At 40.0% G+C, this 20,117-nt stretch overlaps 2 protein-coding genes across 2 annotated transcripts in view; one reads left to right on the top strand and one right to left on the bottom strand.

The window, feature by feature from the left end:
• The window catches only part of GTF2F2 (general transcription factor IIF subunit 2), an 87,830-nt gene that overhangs the window by 43,028 nt on the left and 24,685 nt on the right, over nt 1–20,117 (bottom strand). The window contains exon 6 of the mRNA XM_085215832.1: nt 5,244–5,325. Within this exon, the coding sequence (XP_085071958.1) occupies nt 5,244–5,325 (82 nt within the window). The remainder of the gene's footprint in view (nt 1–5,243; nt 5,326–20,117) is intronic.
• Nucleotides 14,702–16,193, top strand: KCTD4 (potassium channel tetramerization domain containing 4). The gene has a single exon (XM_010728829.4). It carries the CDS (start codon nt 14,961–14,963, stop codon nt 15,732–15,734), a length of 774 nt encoding a protein of 257 aa, XP_010727131.1. The 5' UTR covers nt 14,702–14,960; the 3' UTR covers nt 15,735–16,193.

The following is a 20,117-nucleotide window of genomic DNA, read 5'->3' as shown; positions in this document are numbered from 1 at the left end:
AATGGAAGGGAAAAGAGACATAGGAAAGAGCCTAAGATCACAAAGCAATATGTAGCAAACCAACAAAACAATCTCTGAAGCGAGAAATAACCACTCCTCCGTGCTGCCGAACACATCTCACTTTAACCATGTTTTTCTTATTTGCTTCTCTTCCTTACTCTATTCCAAAAGCCTGAAAAAATCACAGAATCGTAGGGGTTGTAAGAGACCTGCAGAGACTGTAGAGTCCAACTCCTCTGCTAAAATAGGCTCCCTACAGCATGTTACACAAAAAGTGTTCAGGCAGATTCTGAATATCTCCAGAGGAGAAGACTCCATAACCTCTCTGGGCAGCCTGTTCCAGTGCTTCATCACTCTCAAAGAAGTATTTTCTCAAGTTCATATGGAACTCCCCATGTTCCAGTTTGTGCCCATTGTCCTTTTACTGGGCACTGGGCACCACTGAAAAGAGCCCACTTGACTCCCACCTCCCCTGAGATATTCAGAAGCGATGATAAGATGCCCTTTGCTTCTTATGAGGCCCCACCTGGAGTACTGTGTCCAGTTCTGGGGCCCTCAACACAAGAAGGACATGGAGCTGTTGGAGCAGGTGCAGAGGAGGGTCATGAAGATGATTAGAGGGCTGGAGCACCTCCACTATGAGGACAGAATGAGAGAGGTGGGGTTCTTCAGCCTGGAGCAGAGAAGGCTTCGAGGAGACCTTATAGTGGCCTTCCAGTGATGATTCCCCCTCCGTCTTCTCTTCTCCAAGTTACTCAGTCATTCCTTATACAGGAGATGCAACAGGCCCTTCATCACATTTGTAGCCCTCCGCTGAACTCTCTCTACAAGTTCTCTTTCTTGAACGGAGGAGCCCAGAACTGGACATAGTATTACAGATGTGGCCTCATCAGGGAAGAGTAGAGGAGGAGGATCACCTTCCTCGACCTGCTGGCCATGCTCTTTTAATACACCCCGGGATACCACTGGTCTTCTTGTCCACAAGGGCACACTGCTGGCTCACGGCCAACCTGTTGTCCAACAGAACACCCACATCCTTCTCCACAGAGCTCATTTCCAGCAGGTCAGCCTCTAACTCATATTAATGTATGTCGTTATTCCTTCCCAGGTGTAGGACTCTACGCTTGACATTATTAAACCATCACAGAAGGCAACCATATTAATAAAATGGACGAATAAACTTAAGTACTTGTGTGCCTGCTACTTTGCAGTCCAAGTCCTACTGGCTTACAAGTAGAATGGCACTTGCTTGATTGTAAAAAAATGATGGATGTCAAGGAAGTTTAGGGAAATATACAGCACCTCTCTAGACAGTATGTCTTAACCCTTATGAGCATGTACATTGTTCTCTAGAAAAATGCTAGGACTGGAAATGTTTTTCCACGAGGGAAAAAATACCAATTTAATGGTGTACTTAGGGAACATCTTTTTGAACTACAGTAAATTTTATTTCAAGACAAAGAAATGGATCTTCAATACTTGAAAACCACGGTTGCACTGACTGACAGGCAGATGCAATCTCAGCTGCGCACAGAAACAGCCTCCCACTTCAAACAAACTGAACAGCATTCGTGCAGCATGTCAGCTTTTGTGGAAAATGCATGAATTTATTCATACATATTTTCTTCAAAAGGAAATTCGTAGCCAACTGGGAATATCTACAAAAATATATGTGAGGTGGCATGCTGGTCAAATTCTTCATTTTCTTTTCCCAGTAGGGGGTATTTGAAAAAAAAATATAAAAAACAATCAATAAAATCCTGGCATAATGTTCATTTTCAGCAGCATTCTGAACTGTCAGCCAGTCAATACTCTTTAACAATATTTTTGAGATGAGAACTAATTCAACACATCCACACTAATTAAATTTCACTTTCTTGGCCTAGACTAGCAAATGTCAGGACTTACAGCAGCCTACGTAACAAAGTAGGAAGGAAATGTGACTTTTCAAAGGTAAAAGATCATTAACTCCTGAGCTTACAACCCATTTTTCCAAAAAGCCCACAACACATGTTCATTCCAGTAGTTTTCTCTAAGAACATTCATCACATTCTCCACTGAAACCTTTAAGCAGAAAAAGCAAGAAGACATACAGAATTCATGTAACCCTGTTACGAGATGCCATTTGGCAAATACCATTTTCATTAGCAACACATCAGGTTGCATTTTTAAGTTACTTGAAACAATTCTAGATATTATTGGTCTCACTGAAGCCTTAAACATCAGCTCTTATAGGCACTGTGAATACATTTTTTTAAATCTGAAACACGGTTTAGAAGAGTTCAGTAATTCAGGTTAAGTATAACTGATCTAGAGTCTCCCAAAAACCTTTCTGAAAGGCAACAAGCATTTGAGAAGCACATGTGAGAATGAAATACCTACTCTGATTTCCTTCCAGTTTTTGCTGTCCATTCATTACTTTTGGGGAAGTGCTATCAAACCACATTCATCAGATACTTGCACTGTATTTGCATTTCTCTTCAAAACCTCTCCTTAGAACTGTCAGACTGGAACCCAGCTAACATGTTGCACACATCTTGAGCAATCCTAGAGAACTAACCATTACAGTGTTAGAAAGAACAAATGCACTGTTAATTACAAAAAAATAATAATCACCTATGAAATTGATCAGCGTGAAGCTGTACTAATGCAGTGCAGCAAGTGTTTCATGGAATTTATTCCCCTTCTAGAGCCTGAAGTTCAGGAAAACAGAACAAATAGATAAACATAACTTCCAAAACAGAAACTATTGACTGAAGGTCACACAACTTCTGCTTTACTTTTCCAACTGGACACGTTTGTACCTTGCATTTAAATTGTTCTGAACATCAGCTGTCTACACTCTTCCCATAATCAAATCAAAGGCTCTTTCCCAGGAAAAAGCCCTGTAATCTGCCAGCTTTGCCAACACTTGCACCCATATGTACGTGTCATCTAATTCTGTGCACATTACCCACCCTTAAACCCACATATCTCACTCATCTCCCACCTAACTGCTGGTAGTCCCATCACAAGGCGGTTGCTCTGCCCTCTCTTTGAGAATCAGGATAGAACCCAAGCACAATGCTGCAGATCATCCCCATTAGCCTACAACCTTCAGCCAGATAAAGAGGGTGAAACAGAAGAGATCTGTATCTGCATTTGATACCAGGGAGGCATGTAACTCCTTTAGGTCACTGCCAGCTCGTAGAAAACAAATGATTGGAGTTATAGGAGTGTGCAGCTTAACTTCATTTTCTAGATCTTCAAAGTCTGAAGCAACTGCACTTATCATTTAATTTTATTTCCTTACTAAAGTCAATTTATTGTTGTAGCACTTAAGCCTACACAACAGATTTGCTGCTTTCTCAGTATTATCAATCCCATCTTTGGAGAGTCTCTCTCATGTAAAGCATAATAGTAAATAAAAAAGCAAATAAAAATAGTTTAATATAACACTATTCTATAATTTATGTGGTTTATCTTCAATGTTCTCACTTGTCTTTTAGGCACCAATACAAGCTGTAGCATGCTGAGGGTGGGAGAGAATAAAAAGGGAGTGAAAAGTCAGATTCTGCAACTGAAATACCAGAAATTCTGTTTGGACATAAACCAATTTCTTTTGAGGCTGTGACTGCTAGATCTGCTAAATCTCATGCTGATTTCCACCAGATGAGATTTTAATTTATTTTTTTTTTCCCCAACAACATGGAAAGTTAGAAAGTAGGCATGCACAACCTGCCAATTTTGCTACAGGAAAGGGAAAAAAATAAACCACGCAATACAGTCAGTTTTCAGCTTCTCAGTGCCTCCAAAGGCAAAACCCGCTTTCATGTTTGTATCTTTGGTGCTCCTGCAGTTCAACGTGGAAAAAAGCAAAGATCAGGAGGGGCTGTGTGCATGTGCACATGACAGAGTACAGAATGCTGAAAAATTGAAAGTTCAGGCAGCGTGTCATTAAAGCTATCGGTTCTGTTTTGACCTCCTGCTGTGGCCTTATCTGATCTGAATAGGAGACAGTGTACAAAATGCTAAAAAGCACTTGCATCAGGCAACCTGCAATTAAAACAATTACGAAGCAAATATATTCCACAGACTATATTCATATATATTTAAATTTGCCAGAATGGAATGAGTCCTTTTCTAGTAATATCACATTTGCTTCATACTCCATTTCACACTGATGATAGAAATCACGATAGCAATCACAGAACACAGTCTGAAATGAAGTAGTTCACTGTACATGAGCAAAGTTATGGCACTGATTTGCCAGCAGCTAAAACATAAAGTCTCAGAATTGAATAAAAACAATAAGGAAATGCTGGAGCAATTTAGATCGAAGAGGAGGTTAATAAAACAAGATACTGGAAGTGTAGTGTCTGATGCACATAAAACAGATCAGGAACTGTGGGAAAACATCAAAATACCACTTTGCTTTTTTGATTTTGAACATTCTGAAACTAAGTCTGCATTGTTAATTCTCTTCCTGAAATTTCCTGCTTTGCACTTCTCTCTAAGTAACAAACTGAAAATATTAAGAGTGATTTAATTAAAATTCACATGCTTAAAACATGCAAATATGTATTTAATATAAAGCACAACTGAATTCCAAATTGGATTTATTAAGAGAGAGCATCATCAAGTTAATTATGCAAATTATATATGAACTACGTGGCAACTCTGAGATGTATTGAATGCAATTTTGTGGTCACTAAGTGAGACTGTAAAAGAGAGAGACCATTTTGTGATCTTCATGTCACTTCTACTATCTTTTCTAGAAAGTATCTTAGTTTAGGTCTCCAAGTTTAGGGCATTTTAATATCACTGGTGCTCCTTGCCCACCATAGCACAGTATTAACTGTTCAGTGGAATTCAGGTTGGACAATCCACACAGATGTGTATACACACAAGAAGCTTGTCTGACCAAACATAGATAAACCTTTAAGCCTTCAGGAAATGTTGTTTCAAGAACATCAAAATACAGACACGTATTCATATGTTAATTAGATGTGTGCTCTAGCAAGAGTTTTGCACATGATGAAATGCACAAGCCAGTATCACCCCAACAAGTAATATAAGAGGGAGGCATAAGTGTCATGACTCCATTCGTCCCTTATGGTAAAATCCACTCCCATAGAAAGATCTATTCCAATCCTGTATAAATCTTATACAAGACCATGAAAATACTGACATTGTTCATCTCTTGGAAAACAGAAGCATCAAAGTAAGCTATCACATATCCATTTGTAGTAGAGCTGTCCTACCTTTTCAGTTTCATGTAATTTTCACTAGCTGCAGGTCTGCATTCAGCACGTTGCACCACTATTCCTTCCAGGGAAAGTTTATCTAGTACAAGACAACAAAGCAAAACTGGACATTAAAAAAAGAAAATCACCAACACAGTCAAAGTTTGCATTTCTGTGTAATTCAGCATACAATAAATACAATGTATTATTAATAAATACAATAATAAGTTCTCAAATGTCAAATTAAGTTCTAAAGTCTCTGCTATTTTGACACCGAGAAAGAAGAAGGAGAATCATTCTTGTACAGGTGGTGTTCCCAACACATCTTCATTTTGCAATCAGATGTTTTACATATTAAGAATGAATCACAAAGATGAGATTTTAAATAAAAGTGTGGGCCTAATTTCTTTAGACAGTTCCACTCACCTAGGAATGGTTTTCTAGAAATTCTCCCTGAATACAGTCAGCATAAAAAAACCAAAAGCTTATCTCCAAAGAGAACCTACCTACCAAAATATCCAAAATTATTGAAAGACAAAATGAGATTTAATTTTGTTTTTACCTTCAGAAAAAGAAATAATTAATTTCCATCTTATTACAATAAAACGTTGCTCATCAGTGGAACGTTATTTTATTGCATTATGTATGTGCTAATGCTTGGGGAAAAAGGAAATAAATTGCTGCTAGTAACCTAGAAAACCACCTACCAAGTTACATTTAATAATGTTCTCTCCACATTCACCTCAGTAGCAGTTGCTTCGTAGTCTGATGTGAACACCTTTTAGCTTAAAGCAACAGTACTTAGACTTAGCAATGCGATAGTACCAGCCTACAAAGAAGGAAAAGCCTAAAAACTAAAAGCAACCATAAGCAGAAAGGAAGAGAGACGTAACACTTTTGCCAAGCACTTAATTTTCCACTACTGTGTCCTACTGTATAAAGGGTAGCGGTGCCAACTTAACAATTTCTTTTGGGCATAGCCAGTGCAATATGTATAAAACATACACCTCTCTGGAATAGCCTTGCTTAAAAGAAAGGATGAGTTTCTTAACTTCAATACCTTGATTAATTCTCTCTATATAAAATTCCTTCTGGAAGTCTTGTCTTGCTGTTGGTGCGGGGTACTACACCGTCACTGTCAGTTCCAGCTGACAACACCACTGATGAGAACAGAAACACTCAGAAAACCAACATCTAGTAACACAAGGCAATTTATGAGATGCCTGAGATTTCTACCAATGCCTTATCAACTTAAAAACTATTACACCTGGAAATCCCTAAATAATGCAGACAGCAATTGCTTCAACAACACATATCTAGAAAATAATTTAATTTAAAAATTCCTGTTTTGATTTAAAAATTCATTAAATCATTTAAAAGGAAAAGGATACGCCACTTTTGCAAGTAATTTTGAACAAAATTTGATGAACGAGAAGCTGGACATGAGCCAGCAGTGTGTACTTGCAGCCAGGAAGGCCAACTACATCCTGGGCTCCGTAAGAAAAGGGATGGCCAGCAGGGAGAGGGAGGTGATTGTCCCCCTCTACTCGGCTCTTGTGAGGCCCCATCTGCAGCACTGCGTCCAGACCTGGGGCCCCCAGTACAGGAAGGGCGTGGAGCTCTTGGAACGAGTCAAGAGGAGGGCCACTAAGATGATCAGAGGGCTGGAGCACCTCTCCTATGAGGAAAGGCTGAGGGAACTGGGCTTGTTTAGCTTGGAGAAGAGAAGGCTCCAGGGAGACCTCATTGTGGCCTTCCAGGACTTGAAGGGAGCATATAAACAGGAGGGGGAATGGCTGTTTATGACAGTGGATAGTAATAGGACAAGGGGGAATGGCTTTAAACTGAGACCGGGGCTTTAGGTCAGGTATTAGGAGGGAGTTTTTCACACAGAGGGTGGTGACACACTGGGACAGGTTGCCCAAGGAGGTTGTGGATGCCCCATCCCTGGAGGCATTCAAGGCCAGGCTGGATGTGGCTCTGGGCAGCCTGGTCTGGTAGTTGGTGACCCTGCACATAGCAGGGGGGTTGAAACTAGATGATCATTGTGGTCCTTTTCAACCCAGGCCGTTCTGTGATTCTATGAAAATAAAGCATCATTTTTATGAAAGCATTTCTGTTTTTACTGATCCTTAAGGTTTTGATGAGAAGAAAAAACTTGGCCAATTTGCCTGACTGCCTGAGCATCACAGACAATTAAATGTTATCCTCTTTCTTCTGTGCAGAATCTAACAACTTGTGTATGACTAAAGTGCTACTAATATTGGTGCTTAATTTCCAATATGAATTTGTCTCCAGCTTCTGGCACTTGGTTCTTATTATGTCTTTCTATATTATGATAAAGAGCCTTTTAGTACCTGGTATTTTCTCTCTGTGAAAGCACTTTTACACAGCAATCAAGTCACTTCTCAATCATCTTTTCAATAAATGAAGCTAGCTAAAGTTCATGCATTATCTCACCGTAAGGCACTTTAATAAAAACCACACCTCAATAAAGTCGTGTGGCTCTTACCTGCACTAACTCAACCCTTCAATGATATTTTAACAATACGGAGACCAGAAAAGAGACGTAATACTTCTGTATCAGTCTTACCAAAACCATATAAGGAAATAAAATAACAGCTACAGGAGATGAGCTTGAAATTTATCTTGCCTCACTTTAGCCATCTCAAGGTTATTCTGCACACTCCAAATTCAACACACGGAGGGAGACTTTCAGAAGACAATTGGCCCCATCTCTTTTAGGATTCAGTGAACTGCTCTGTGTTGGTGGTTCCCCCCAAGATCGATTGTTCGGGGACTTGATGGAGGTGATTGCTTATTATAGCACCACTGCATCTATTCTGAGTCTTCCAAAGCCTCACGTTTTATCTCTGTGCTCTGCATTCCCCGTTCTTAGGGAATACATATATGTAATTGCTTCTGTCTTGGTTAAAATGCATTTTCTTTAAAAAGATTCTGTGAATTAAGTGATCCAGGTCACAGTATGACAGTCCTGTCACAGTTATTCACTGCCTGACCAGCACTGGTGTCAATCATGACACATCCTATAAGCAGTGACTCTCACTTGCTGCCATCTCTCTTGCTAATCCTGGAGAAAGCCCTTCAAACTACAGCCCAAGTGACTTCTTACTGATAATTACTTTCTGGTAACTGTCAGCTAGTTTTTAATCTTATTTCATGCTTGCAAATTTTTTTTTTTAGACAAAAATCAGAATGTCGCAAGATTCTAAATTGTGTGCAATATGAGATATTAAGCAGGCTGCAAACACGTTGTCACTTTATCAAGCACATTTGCAATCCCCCAAATAACAAATTAGGTTTGTTCGACTAGAAAACCTTTACATAAAGCCACATTTGCTAGTAGCCATCACATTTCTGTTCACTTCTGCCCATGGAACTCTGTGACCATTTTTCCATTAGTTTGTATGGCACAAAGTTACTCATCTGAACCCCCCAACCCAGCTGTCTGAACACTGACACTGCACTATCGATCTCTGCACAAAACCCTTATTGAATTTTGAAACTGATCTTCTGTTTTAAGAATCAGTATCAGTGAATTTAAAAAGTTCCCCATACCAACGAGTTAGGAAATAAAGAAAGTTGCTGGAACCTACCAGTTAAGTATGATTATCTTTAGTAGTATCTCTTGATATAGTTCTTCAGTAATATCTCCTTTTAATTACCAGTGACCTGGACTTGGTTTTTAATGATCCCAAGGGTGGGATTCCCAGTACCAGGCTGACAGCAGTGTCTGAGAAGACCTTACAGCTAACCCAGCCTGGTGTCAAATTCCATTTGCTACCCAAAGCTGAGGTTTGTGTCCCATTTTCCCTGGACTCTCCTGGGATTTTAAGTCATCCAGAGAGGCCATTAGAATAAATCCGCAGAGATGCGTGCAAACTTCCAAATGCAAGAATGCAGCAGGGAAACAGTTCTTACTCTCTTCACAGCCTAATTAGCCTTAAATCACCAAACAATCCTTGCTATCTTCAGAAACCTGAACCACTTCTCACCTGTTGCAGGGCCAGAGCTGCAATGAAAAGACATCCAAAGTGTCGTGTCTGCCTTTACACTTCCATAATACAGTCACATCAACCTAGAACCCAAAGGAGGAATAAGGCATGAAAGCAGAAATTCCCCATTAAAAAAACCTACTTAAAATAAACCAGCCAGTACAACAAGAATGAGCCAATACCTGGAAGATCAGCTAAGACCAGTGATTAGATGGGAAAAAAGACGTCTCCCCAGGTGTCTGACACCATCAGTGACCACAAACAGGGTCAGCACAGCACAAGGTAGGCTGCTCGACACGATCCCTATGTGCAGCATCAGCCACCAGATGCACTCACGCCTCTACTGAGCATCCCTATGCTAACCCATAAAGAAATTTCAGCTGCTGACTCCTTCAAAGAAATGACAGGGAGATGTCGGTTCCAGCTTCAAATTCTGCTGATGATCACCACCAAAATGCAATTAAAGTGCTTAAGGCAGTCTTAGTAAACAGGCGCTGGGGAAATTTACTGGAACTGTGCAGAAGATGTTTTGATAGGTTTTTTTTTTTTTTTTGAGAGAGAGAGAAGGAGACAAGGAGCCACAGAGAAAGACAGGCTGGCCTGGAGATTTTAATGTGTTCATTTCCTAGTCTGACTGCACTGCATCTAGCTCTAAGTTCCAGCACCTAGACCTTGTTAGACCTGTGACTGCTAAGTTGAAGAGCTGCGTATAAAAATTTCCTGCCCACCCAGGCAATTATGTATTTTCCACCTCCATTAAGCTTAACAGGCCATGTTTTCTCAAATCTTCTAGTAGGCTTATTTTTCAGTTTCTTAACTGGTCTGAGAAAGTTGAGCTCATTCATATCTCTTTCTTAATGATGCATGGAATAGGAACCAGAGCTTGCTGTGCACTGCCCACAGTGATGACCTCATTTCAGTTGTTCATGATGCATTCAGTACACACAGGACAATACCACAGTCCTTCTCCTTCCACAAACACATGGGCCACAAGCCCTGACTACACTGTATTTCTTCTCAGAAAGGGCCGTAAGGCACTGGAACAGGATGCTAAGAAGCACGTAGATGTGGCAGTTAAGAGACATGGATTTGGGGCATGGTGGTGATGGGTTGACAATTGGACTACATGCTCTTAGAGGTATTTTCCACCTTTAATGATTCTATGATTCCTAAGCATATAAACTTTATATTTAGCCATATTAAAATACTGTCTTAACCAAGTATCCAAATGATTCTCCATCAGAAATCACAGAATCACAGAAACACCAAGGTTGGAAAAGACCTACAGGATCACCCAGTCCAACCATCCACCTATAACCAATAGTTCTCACTAAACCATGTCCCTCAACACAAAATACAAATGTTCCTTGAACACCTCCAGGGTCGGTGACTCCACCACCTCCCTGGGCAGCCCATTCCATTGCCTGACCACTCTTTCAGAGAAGCAGTATTTCCTAACGTCCAGCCTAAATCTCCCCTGGAACAGCTTGAAGCCATTCCCTCTGGTCCTATCACCAGTTACATGAGAGAAGAGGCCGACCCCCACCTCACTACAACCTCCCTTCAGGTAGTTACAGAGAGCAATAAGGTCTCCCCTGAGCCTCCTCATTCTCCAAATGTGTCTCCTTGACTACTACACTTTCAGTCCGTATCATCTCCAGACTTCAGCAGTAACTATCTCCTTGATCACTGCTCGAGGACCAAGAACCAAATCACATCAATGTATAGGTGATAATCCTCTGCTTAATATTTACCAGTTTGAAACCTGGCAGACAATTTTTGTAGTTTACATAGTTTTACATTCTATATAATTTTTGCATTTTGACAAGCAGTATCTACTTAAAAGGTGAAAAGAAAAAAGCATCATCTCCTTTGCTGAACAAATTATAACCAAAAACAGGAAAAAACTTCTGGCACAGTCTATTTTGCCTACACTCACATAGATTAGCATTATATCTTTCTCCCTTAATTTTGAACTGATTGATTTCCAAGTCAGATGTTTATTGTTTTTCATGCAGTCGCTTTTTGTTTGGGTCATACAACTTATCTTTTAATGCTGGCATAGCATTTGTTTCTTCAGTCTTGCAGTGCTCAAAAGTTATTGAAAAATATCAACAGTAACTGTTGGTAAAATTTCATAGACAAAACTCTTGAATGTTCAGACTTTCTTATTTGAAGTTCTTCACTTTTAATTAGTGTGTAGAGCTTGTCTTCAATAGCCATTAATCAACATCTTGCAAATATTTACTGGGATGAGAATGGCTATGCTACTATTACTGTGAGACAGTAACCACTGAATGGTTTAATTGTCCCAACAACCTGGCCAGCTTTCTGTGTTATAACATTAAATGCTTAATACATTTCCTCAATAACCCAAGCAGATTTTATTAGTGTGGCTTCCTAACACGTTTCAAAAATTCTCCACCTCTTTTAGCTGTAGATTTCCCGTTATCATTTTGTACTGAAATAAAATTAGCTGCTTTCTGTAACCCAAGACAATTTCATTGATAACAGAATCTGAGTCAAGCTGATGCTGTTCAGATGCATAAGATGAAGCCTTGGTAAAGCACTGGTTTCTCAGTGGTGTGCTCCAGCACCAGATCCTCAGCTCTGAGGCATGCTCAAGCTCCACCAAATATTGCTTCCTGATCAGCAATCAGGAAAAAAAGACGGAGGCTGAAGAAGAGGAAGGTTTTTTCCACAAAGAAGCACAACAGTCAGAATGAGGGATAGCTCCCTAGTTCCATTATCCTCAGCTCTGCTTCCCTTGTAGCTGATGGATTCCAGAACTGCATTTTTACCATCTCTAGGACAGTGTCTGAGAAGAAACTAGATAGTTGTAGGGTGACAGTGCTACCCAAATGGTCAGTTCCAGTGACCAAGTGACACACTAGCAGCCTGGAAAGCGATGGTTACTTCAGGACTTCCAGCTACCAACATCAGCAAGCACAATTCAGTTGCACAGAGCACAAACAGAGGCAGTTCACCTGTGGCATGGAATAGCATTCAGCACCAAGTTGTTCAGTCCAAGTGGGAAGCAGAAAGGATTGAGACACGCTGAGTGCAGTTCCCTCCACTCCCAGTACACCACACAGACTCTGAGAGCAGAAAACTGGGCAAAGTCTGTAGATTTGCATACAATTAGCCTACCTTTACCAAAATGGACTTCAGGGCAATCTTCTAGAGAAAGGGAAAAGGGAATCTCGTTCTTCTGGAGTACATTAAGCTATGTGAAGCCACTGAAATATCTTCTACTTCACTAAACCTACAGGCACTGCAATAGTACATGCATCATCGAGTGTATGCAAAGAATGGGGGCTCTTTGGAAAAGACATCTTACAGTAGATCACAGGAAGTGGAAAGTTGTCACAGCGATGTGCCAGCCTCAAATTCTGTATTACAGACAACTGTCAGCTGCAGTGAAGTAAAGCTGCATGGGTCTGTCACGAGTAAAATTTTACATCAACTCTAAATGTTTCAAGCCTCAAAGGTTTAAATGCATATATTCATGATCTTCACAGTCCATTTGCCATATCAAACAGATTTTGAATATTTTATCATATGAACCACTAGAATGATTTAGTGTGATCTTTCAAAGAATATGTACTTGTTCATGAAAGCGGAAAATTTCAACTGTAAGTATCAAAATATCCAGAAGATTACGAACGTGGAAAATCGAAAGAGCAGATACTGTTCTGTAACTGCTGCCTCTTAAAATGTAGAAAGTTCAGCTCTCCTATCCTTTACAAACCTCAGCTTCTTTGAAATCCCTGCTTAATTCTGCCAGGACGTTACTTGTTCAGCTTCAAAGTGTTTCAACAACGCAACCACGCAAGACAAAAGCACTGCAGAAATCATTTTCTTAGGAGCCACTAACACTATATTTAACACTAAAGTTATATATGATACAAGCACATTAGCTGAATTTTCCATCACTGGATAATAAATTAAATTTGAACGGAAGTCTCTTGCAATGACAAAAAAAAAAAATTAAATCAAACTGTTCCAGCCTTTCATTTTCTTGATTATTCACTCAATAATTGAGAATGGAATTGATTTGGGAAAAAAAGTTTAAATGTTTAAAGATCAGAAAGTGGTTGAAATCTCTGACTGAAGCAATGCTAAACACTTCAATGGTCTCAAAGAGTTAACATTAAAACCATGACTAATTCCTGATAAAAAAAATCTAATGAATAATATCTGTTTAATATACCACACTCAACAGCAGAAAAAAATAGAGTATCAGTGGTAGGGATACCCTGGCAAGGCTGAATAGCAAATTTTAAAAGTGCATTTATTTCTACTAGGTTTAATTACCAATTAATAAAATATTATAGTGATGATTCCACAGTTTCAATAAACAGCCTTAGAGACAGTGAGAACAGTATGAGTAACATCTTTAGAAACAGAGCAGAAAAATTCACAAAAGGATCATCTGACTTTCTGTCGTTTATTGGAGCCAAGCATGAGGCATTCACCTGTAGAAGTGAAAAACTCATCTGGACAAAGATGGGCTCTGCTCCCCCAGGCCAGCCCAACATAGTGCTCACAGTGCTCACAGTGCTTGCTCACTGCTCATGCTGCCCTGGATGCACACGGTGCCTCCCACCCGCCCGTTCCCCCCCTGGCCCCAGGAAATGTGCACAAAGATGTGTGCTGAGCCTTCCCCTCCCTGCTTAAAGAGGAAACCTTTCCTAAAAGGAGCCCAAAAGCCAACCTCAGTGCAGCTTCACAGAGAGAAGACAGCCATTTGATTGTAGCATGCTCTGCCGCTGCTCCCCCCATACACAAGTGTTGCTAAGCTGTAATGTTATGTGATGTTCAGCACGCTGTCTGTGAGCACACTAACCCTTTGTTTCACGGGGCAGCCGTTGTTGCTATTGAAAAAGAAGGAATTTATGCTACTTAGAAACTTAAGAAACACCACGAATGTGAACAGCAAACCGCTCTCCTTTCCAAAACAGTTTTTAACTATGGCACAGATAAAGCCAAACCTCTTTAGGCTGCAGTGCTTGTATTGGTGAGGATGCTTCCATCAGCTGAAAATGGAAGCTTTCATCACAAACTAAAACTCACCAGACCGACAAGTCTTCAGCATCACTTCCAAAGTAATAGTATGCAAACATCTCAATGCCACACACACGTCTTATATGTGAGGAATAACCATAACTGATAACTCTTTGTGTACCACTAGGGATGCCTTCACTTTCAGCGCTGCCCTGCTATACGATCAGGTACCACAGATAATACAAGGGAAATGTGAAAAAAAGCTCTGTGCAAACTGAGATCCTTGCACCGTAAATGAAGAGGAGTGTTTAACTCCAGAAGCATTACACACAATTTGGCCAGCTGATACTACAAACACATTGCAAAGCATTAAAAACAAGGTGCCCTTTAGAACAGCATTACTCATTTCTGTGCGGAACTCTCAAAACTCTGTAAACTTCCTAGGTGTAAGGACAGAAAGAGAAGTGGTTTTTATCCCCTCCTTCCCTCACACAGTTAAATGCAAATTCCCTCTACAGTCATATTCCTACCATCTCCCTGCATACACAGCTGATACGCCACCTACTGCAAAACCCAGCTGACAGCCCGAGCAATGCTAGCAGCATTTCCATTCCAACATCGTGCCTGAGCTGAAGAAAGGTGCTCTTAAATAAAAATTTCTCTCTTTTCAAGCTGACAAGAACAAAGCAAGATCGCTGTGCTCGCTTCGATAATGGAGAGAAAATCAAACAGAAGAGCAAAGGAATCTGAAGAAAACCACAGCAACTTCGAGGGCTCTGAGCAAGACAAGGACTATAAAACCTCTCTGATTACTCTGAATGTTGGTGGCTATCTGTACATCACACAAAAACAAACACTAACCAAGTACCCAGATTCTTTCCTCGAAGGCATCATCAACGGAAAAATAATGTGCCCGTTTGATGCAGATGGACATTACTTCATAGACAGAGATGGACTCCTATTCAGACACATTCTGAACTTCCTACGAAATGGAGAACTTCTTCTACCGGAAGGGTTTCGAGAAAATCAACTTCTGGCACACGAAGCAGATTTCTTTCAGCTGAAGGTCTTATCGGATGCAGTGAAATCGAGGTGGGAGAAGGAGCAGCTCGCATCTCGAGAGACCACTTTCCTGGAAATAACTGACAGCCACGACCGCTCGCAGGGGCTCCGGATCTTTTGTAACGCTCCTGATTTCATAGCAAAAATAAAATCCCGAATCGTACTGGTGTCTAAAAGCAGGCTGGATGGATTTCCAGAGGAGTTTTCAGTCTCTTCGAATATAATTCAATTCAAATACTTCATAAAGTCTGAAAATGGTACACGACTTGTGCTGAAGGAGGACAACACCTTCGTCTGCACCCTGGAAACTCTTAAGTTTGAGGCAATTATGATGGCTTTAAAATGCGGATTCAGACTGCTGACCAGCCTGGATTGTTCCAAAGGATCTATTGTTCACAGCGATGCACTTCATTTTATCAAGTAATTACAAAGGCAGAGGAAACAAGCATGCAGTCGGCAGACCTCCTTTAACGGCAGCGTCCTGGCATCACAGATCTCGTATCTAACCAGCCCTGTACCGCACAGCTCGGCTGCTAATCACTTAATGTGAGCTAATGGTATGTAAATCTCGTAACGACATCCATCTCCGGCTTATTCGAGCTGAATGAAATTTTTATTAAATTCAGGCATCAAATTTATCTGCTAACCAGTGTAAACAGAGACCGAATGCTTTCTGGTATTTGTACTATGTTTTTTTTCATGCTGGCTTTCAACCGGGAAGTCTCGCTGAATTTCTGTGTACTTGTATGACTAACATGCATACACCTAACTGCTCTGCCGAGCAGCACCGAGACTATTCTCATACAACAGGCAGGCTCACAGTATGTTCTGCTCCTCATGAATTCAGTATGGATTTTAACTGGAATAAATGTTTTTAAATGTTCCTTAGTGTTGATGCTAATTTGTTGTTATGCTGAATTTGCAAAAAAAAAAAAACAAAAAAACAACCAACGTGGTACTGAAAGAGGGTTTTAAAATTAATCTGCTTGATTCTAAAGTTAAACAACTCTGATTTTCAACTCTCTTAAAAAGAAATTTACAGCTGTGCTACTACATTAATAGCAACTGCTAAGAACATGTCAGCCAACCAATAATGCTTTGGGGTCAGTTTCTATGATGGGAAATGAGTTGACTCTGCAGAGAATGTTACATTTTTCTGCGTATATCTATTTATCAGATGGCTAATAAAAATGTTTGGCATAAAATTTCACGTAGCAGGTTTCCAACAATTTCTTGTAACAGGTTTCCAACCTCCTACAATTTTCCAGTCACTATTTTCCACTAATCACCGGTGATCATAAAGACAGGCAATTAGCAGAGCCCTTGCTCTGCACAACAGCTTACCAAAAGCAGGTAGTAGTATTAGTTTTGAATAGATCACCTGTAGCATTTAGGAATCATCAGTATAAGCGATGGAATAAATACCTTCTTTCTCCTCATCTGTACAGTTTATTATATCTTCCCATTTGTATTTTAAACAGAGCTTACAAAGCAGTCACTCCACAAAAGCCAAATGAAAAATCATCACATAACGCAAATGGAAGCTGCTCAAACTCTGAGTTTAAGCTTTGATCGTCAGTGAACTCTACCACCACAAACAGCTCAAATGAACCCAAAAGTCAAGTGAAATCCCATTAAAGAAAGCAAACCCAGTTAAGTGGTTTCTTAGCTTTCCCAGAACATCTAGTCTGTACAGAAAAAAGAAAGCAAACATTAAGAATGTACAAAGAAAATGCAGTACAATCCATGCTAAAGTGACAACTGAGGAGAACAGACAATATCTGACGAGAACAGCCTTCTTTTGGATTTTAGAGGGAATAAATCCATCTTCAGTAACAGTGACCAGGAATACAATGGCATACAACAACTCCCTCCTTACCCTCCAATGTCAAACTCTGTTTATATGTTCATTATAACATACAACAGCTGCTGGTATCAGAGTCCCCACAGACGAACTCACAGAGGGAGACCAGACAGAAGTGACTGAACAATAAACTACTATGATTTTATCTAGTGGGAAAATCCACTATCTCCAGAATACCTCTTTAGAACAAACCCTCGGGCTAGAAACTACAAACTTTTCTGTCCTCCCTGTGTTAAAAACGTAATGATTAAAAAAGATGTGGCTTTAAGTGGAACTTTCCCAAACTGTTTGAAATTTGCATCGCTGTAAATTTCAGGCATGCAGGTTATGTGTCCCAGAACTGACCCACGTTTGTCCAAATGCATTAACCATCCACAAAAATATACAGTAAAATGTAATTTCTTACATACGCACCACTTTTACACTTTCAGGCCATTTCAGCCAGAATGCTATCACTGTGTACGTGTCTGACTCCCTCCTTCACCACCACAATTGTCAGAAATCCTCACTAATCACTAATCTTATACTTTAAACTATCTCCAGAACTTCAGTGGAAAGTAAATGCAATAGCTCACCTGAAACACATTCAAATTCCTGCTGATTGCTAGGACAAGTACTAGAAATACCCTCACATAGAACGACTGTATGAAAAGTCATTTGTAGACACACTTCTTCACGTGAGCAAAAAAATAAAAGCGCTGAGACAATCTAACCAAGCTCCTTCAATAATCTACAGGTTTGAAAGGCTGCTCTCAGCGCTGTCAAATACATAGCCTGTATAAGCACAAGGTCTGGAGAAATTTGCTCCTCAGATGTCTCATCACCCATTTTTCACTTAAGTGCTTTTGGTTGTAACATTCAGTTAGAATTAATCTTTGGTTGGGATTTAAAATGCTGTTTCAGTTGAGAAGAAGAAAAGAAATAAATTAATTTTGATTCCAAATAATTCATAAAAATCTGCTTTGGTTGCTTGCCTTTCATTTGGGCTCTTTGGAATTGTTAGCACTGAAAGCATCAGAAAGAAGCACCAGTCGCCCACCTCAGTAGAACTTCACTCATGACGAAGAAGCAGAGTTCGATGGCTCTGCATTTACTATGGAAAGTACTTTTGTAATGTAAGCTATTTACAAGTTGGTAATCATAGGAAACGTTCAAACCGCTTGAAATACCTTCTAAGAATATTTTGCAACTATTCTTAAGAGTCTTACTGGAAAGTTTTTATTTGCCAGGCATTTGGTTCGGAGTACCTACATCTTTCTAACAAAACAAAAAAAGCTCTTAAACTATTTTTTGTTATTATTTTTGAAGTGAAAAATTACATAACTATGCGTACCTCTGATCAAATGCACCCACTCAGCTGTTGGAATCACAGAGCAGAAACAGAAGGAAGATGGGGATAACAAAATCATTGTCTTCCAGCTTCACACTGAACAAATCCACAAATACATCGAATTATACAGTTACCATTGTACTGTATGTTTCCTTTTTACTCCATAAATAAATTTAATAAAATGCAAATACAGTTTGCATATGTTCACTCAGGTGGGTGCTTGTGTTCCTATGGCTGTGTCAGAAGAGACAGTGAGTTTTTCTTTTCCTACCTTGCCTTTGCAATTGGAAATTGTATACTTAAGGATACTACAACAAAAATAAATCACAAAATCAAGTGCTTAGGTCAGAAGTACTAACAGCTATTTTAACAGTACTGCTTTGAATATAATTTACATACAAGTACTTCTATTCCTCTTTCACTAAGAATTACTTATCAGTACTGAAACCTACAAGAATCACAAAAGAAATGCGTGGATTTGCAATTCAAAGGTAGGAGTAAAAAGTAACTTCCTCTTCCCCTAGGGGGCACTATGCCTGCTCTTGCTCTATGTCGACTCCACTTGCCTCTGTCTATTTTTTGGGCAAGAGAAAGGGCCATCCAGCAAACAATTCAGTAGCGAAGGAGGGAGCTGAAGGCAGGACTGACCAACACGCATTGCAGAAAGAATATTCTGGCCCCTGTAAACTCCCTGAATGACTGCTCATTAAGTATATACATATATTGATCAAATCACCCATTGTACTGCTTCCTCCTGCACTTGCATATGCCTATTTTCCATCAGTTAAGGAGAAAGCAATGGCAGTTTTATCACACTTGGCACTATGCTGTTATAGTTATCACCGATTCGGTTTATTTCTATACAGGACAGAACCTAAGAGTGGCTGTATTACATCAGACTAAGGTCTGTCTTTCCCAGTATCCCACGGTGACTGTGAACTCTATTTCCATCCCTCAGTCCTTCCTATCTTTTGGCAGGATCGCCATTACTGATCCTCTGACCTGTACATCCTTCCCTACCTCGTTTTCCCCCCCGTATCACACAGCTAATTTTCATTTTTCTCTTATGCCACTCATCCCTTTCATTAGAGGGGCTGTGGGGCTTTGTTAGGGGTGAGCATCAGCCTGACTGTAAGAAGAGAAATCAGTAAAGAATATAGGAAAGAATATAGGAAGCAGACAAACATGTATGATGCTCCCCTGAAGTATTCCCTCAGACTCCAATCACTTACTACAAATGATCTCTAGAGCCAAAGGTGGCTTCGAGAGGTGGCCTCGATGCTAGAAAATAGGGCTCTGCATCAACGTCAAATTATAGTTCTCATCTCAGTCATTACTGCCTACCCACTGATCAGTGTTCAGCATCCTAATTGCACTACTGACATTTTCACATACTTACGTCATATTTTTAACTGTACCTTTGCATTCGTACTTACTATGACTGTATAAGTGACAATTGGCTACTTCTTTTCTAAGGCAGTTAATACTTATTTAGACCTTAAAGGGAAAAACATTACATCATTTGCAGCAATCAGTGACACTGTAATTTTCACTTCCTTCTTACAAGCATTGCAAGGCTGCCATTCAATGAGATGGGAAGGTCTGAAGAAACA

The sequence above is a fragment of the Meleagris gallopavo genome, chromosome 1 (assembly GCF_905368555.1).
Source record: "Meleagris gallopavo chromosome 1, MGAL_WU_HG_1.1, whole genome shotgun sequence".
NCBI lineage: Eukaryota > Metazoa > Chordata > Aves > Galliformes > Phasianidae > Meleagris > Meleagris gallopavo.
The sequence above is the reverse complement of the archived record's forward strand: the minus strand, read 5'-3'. Positions and strand labels throughout refer to the sequence as shown.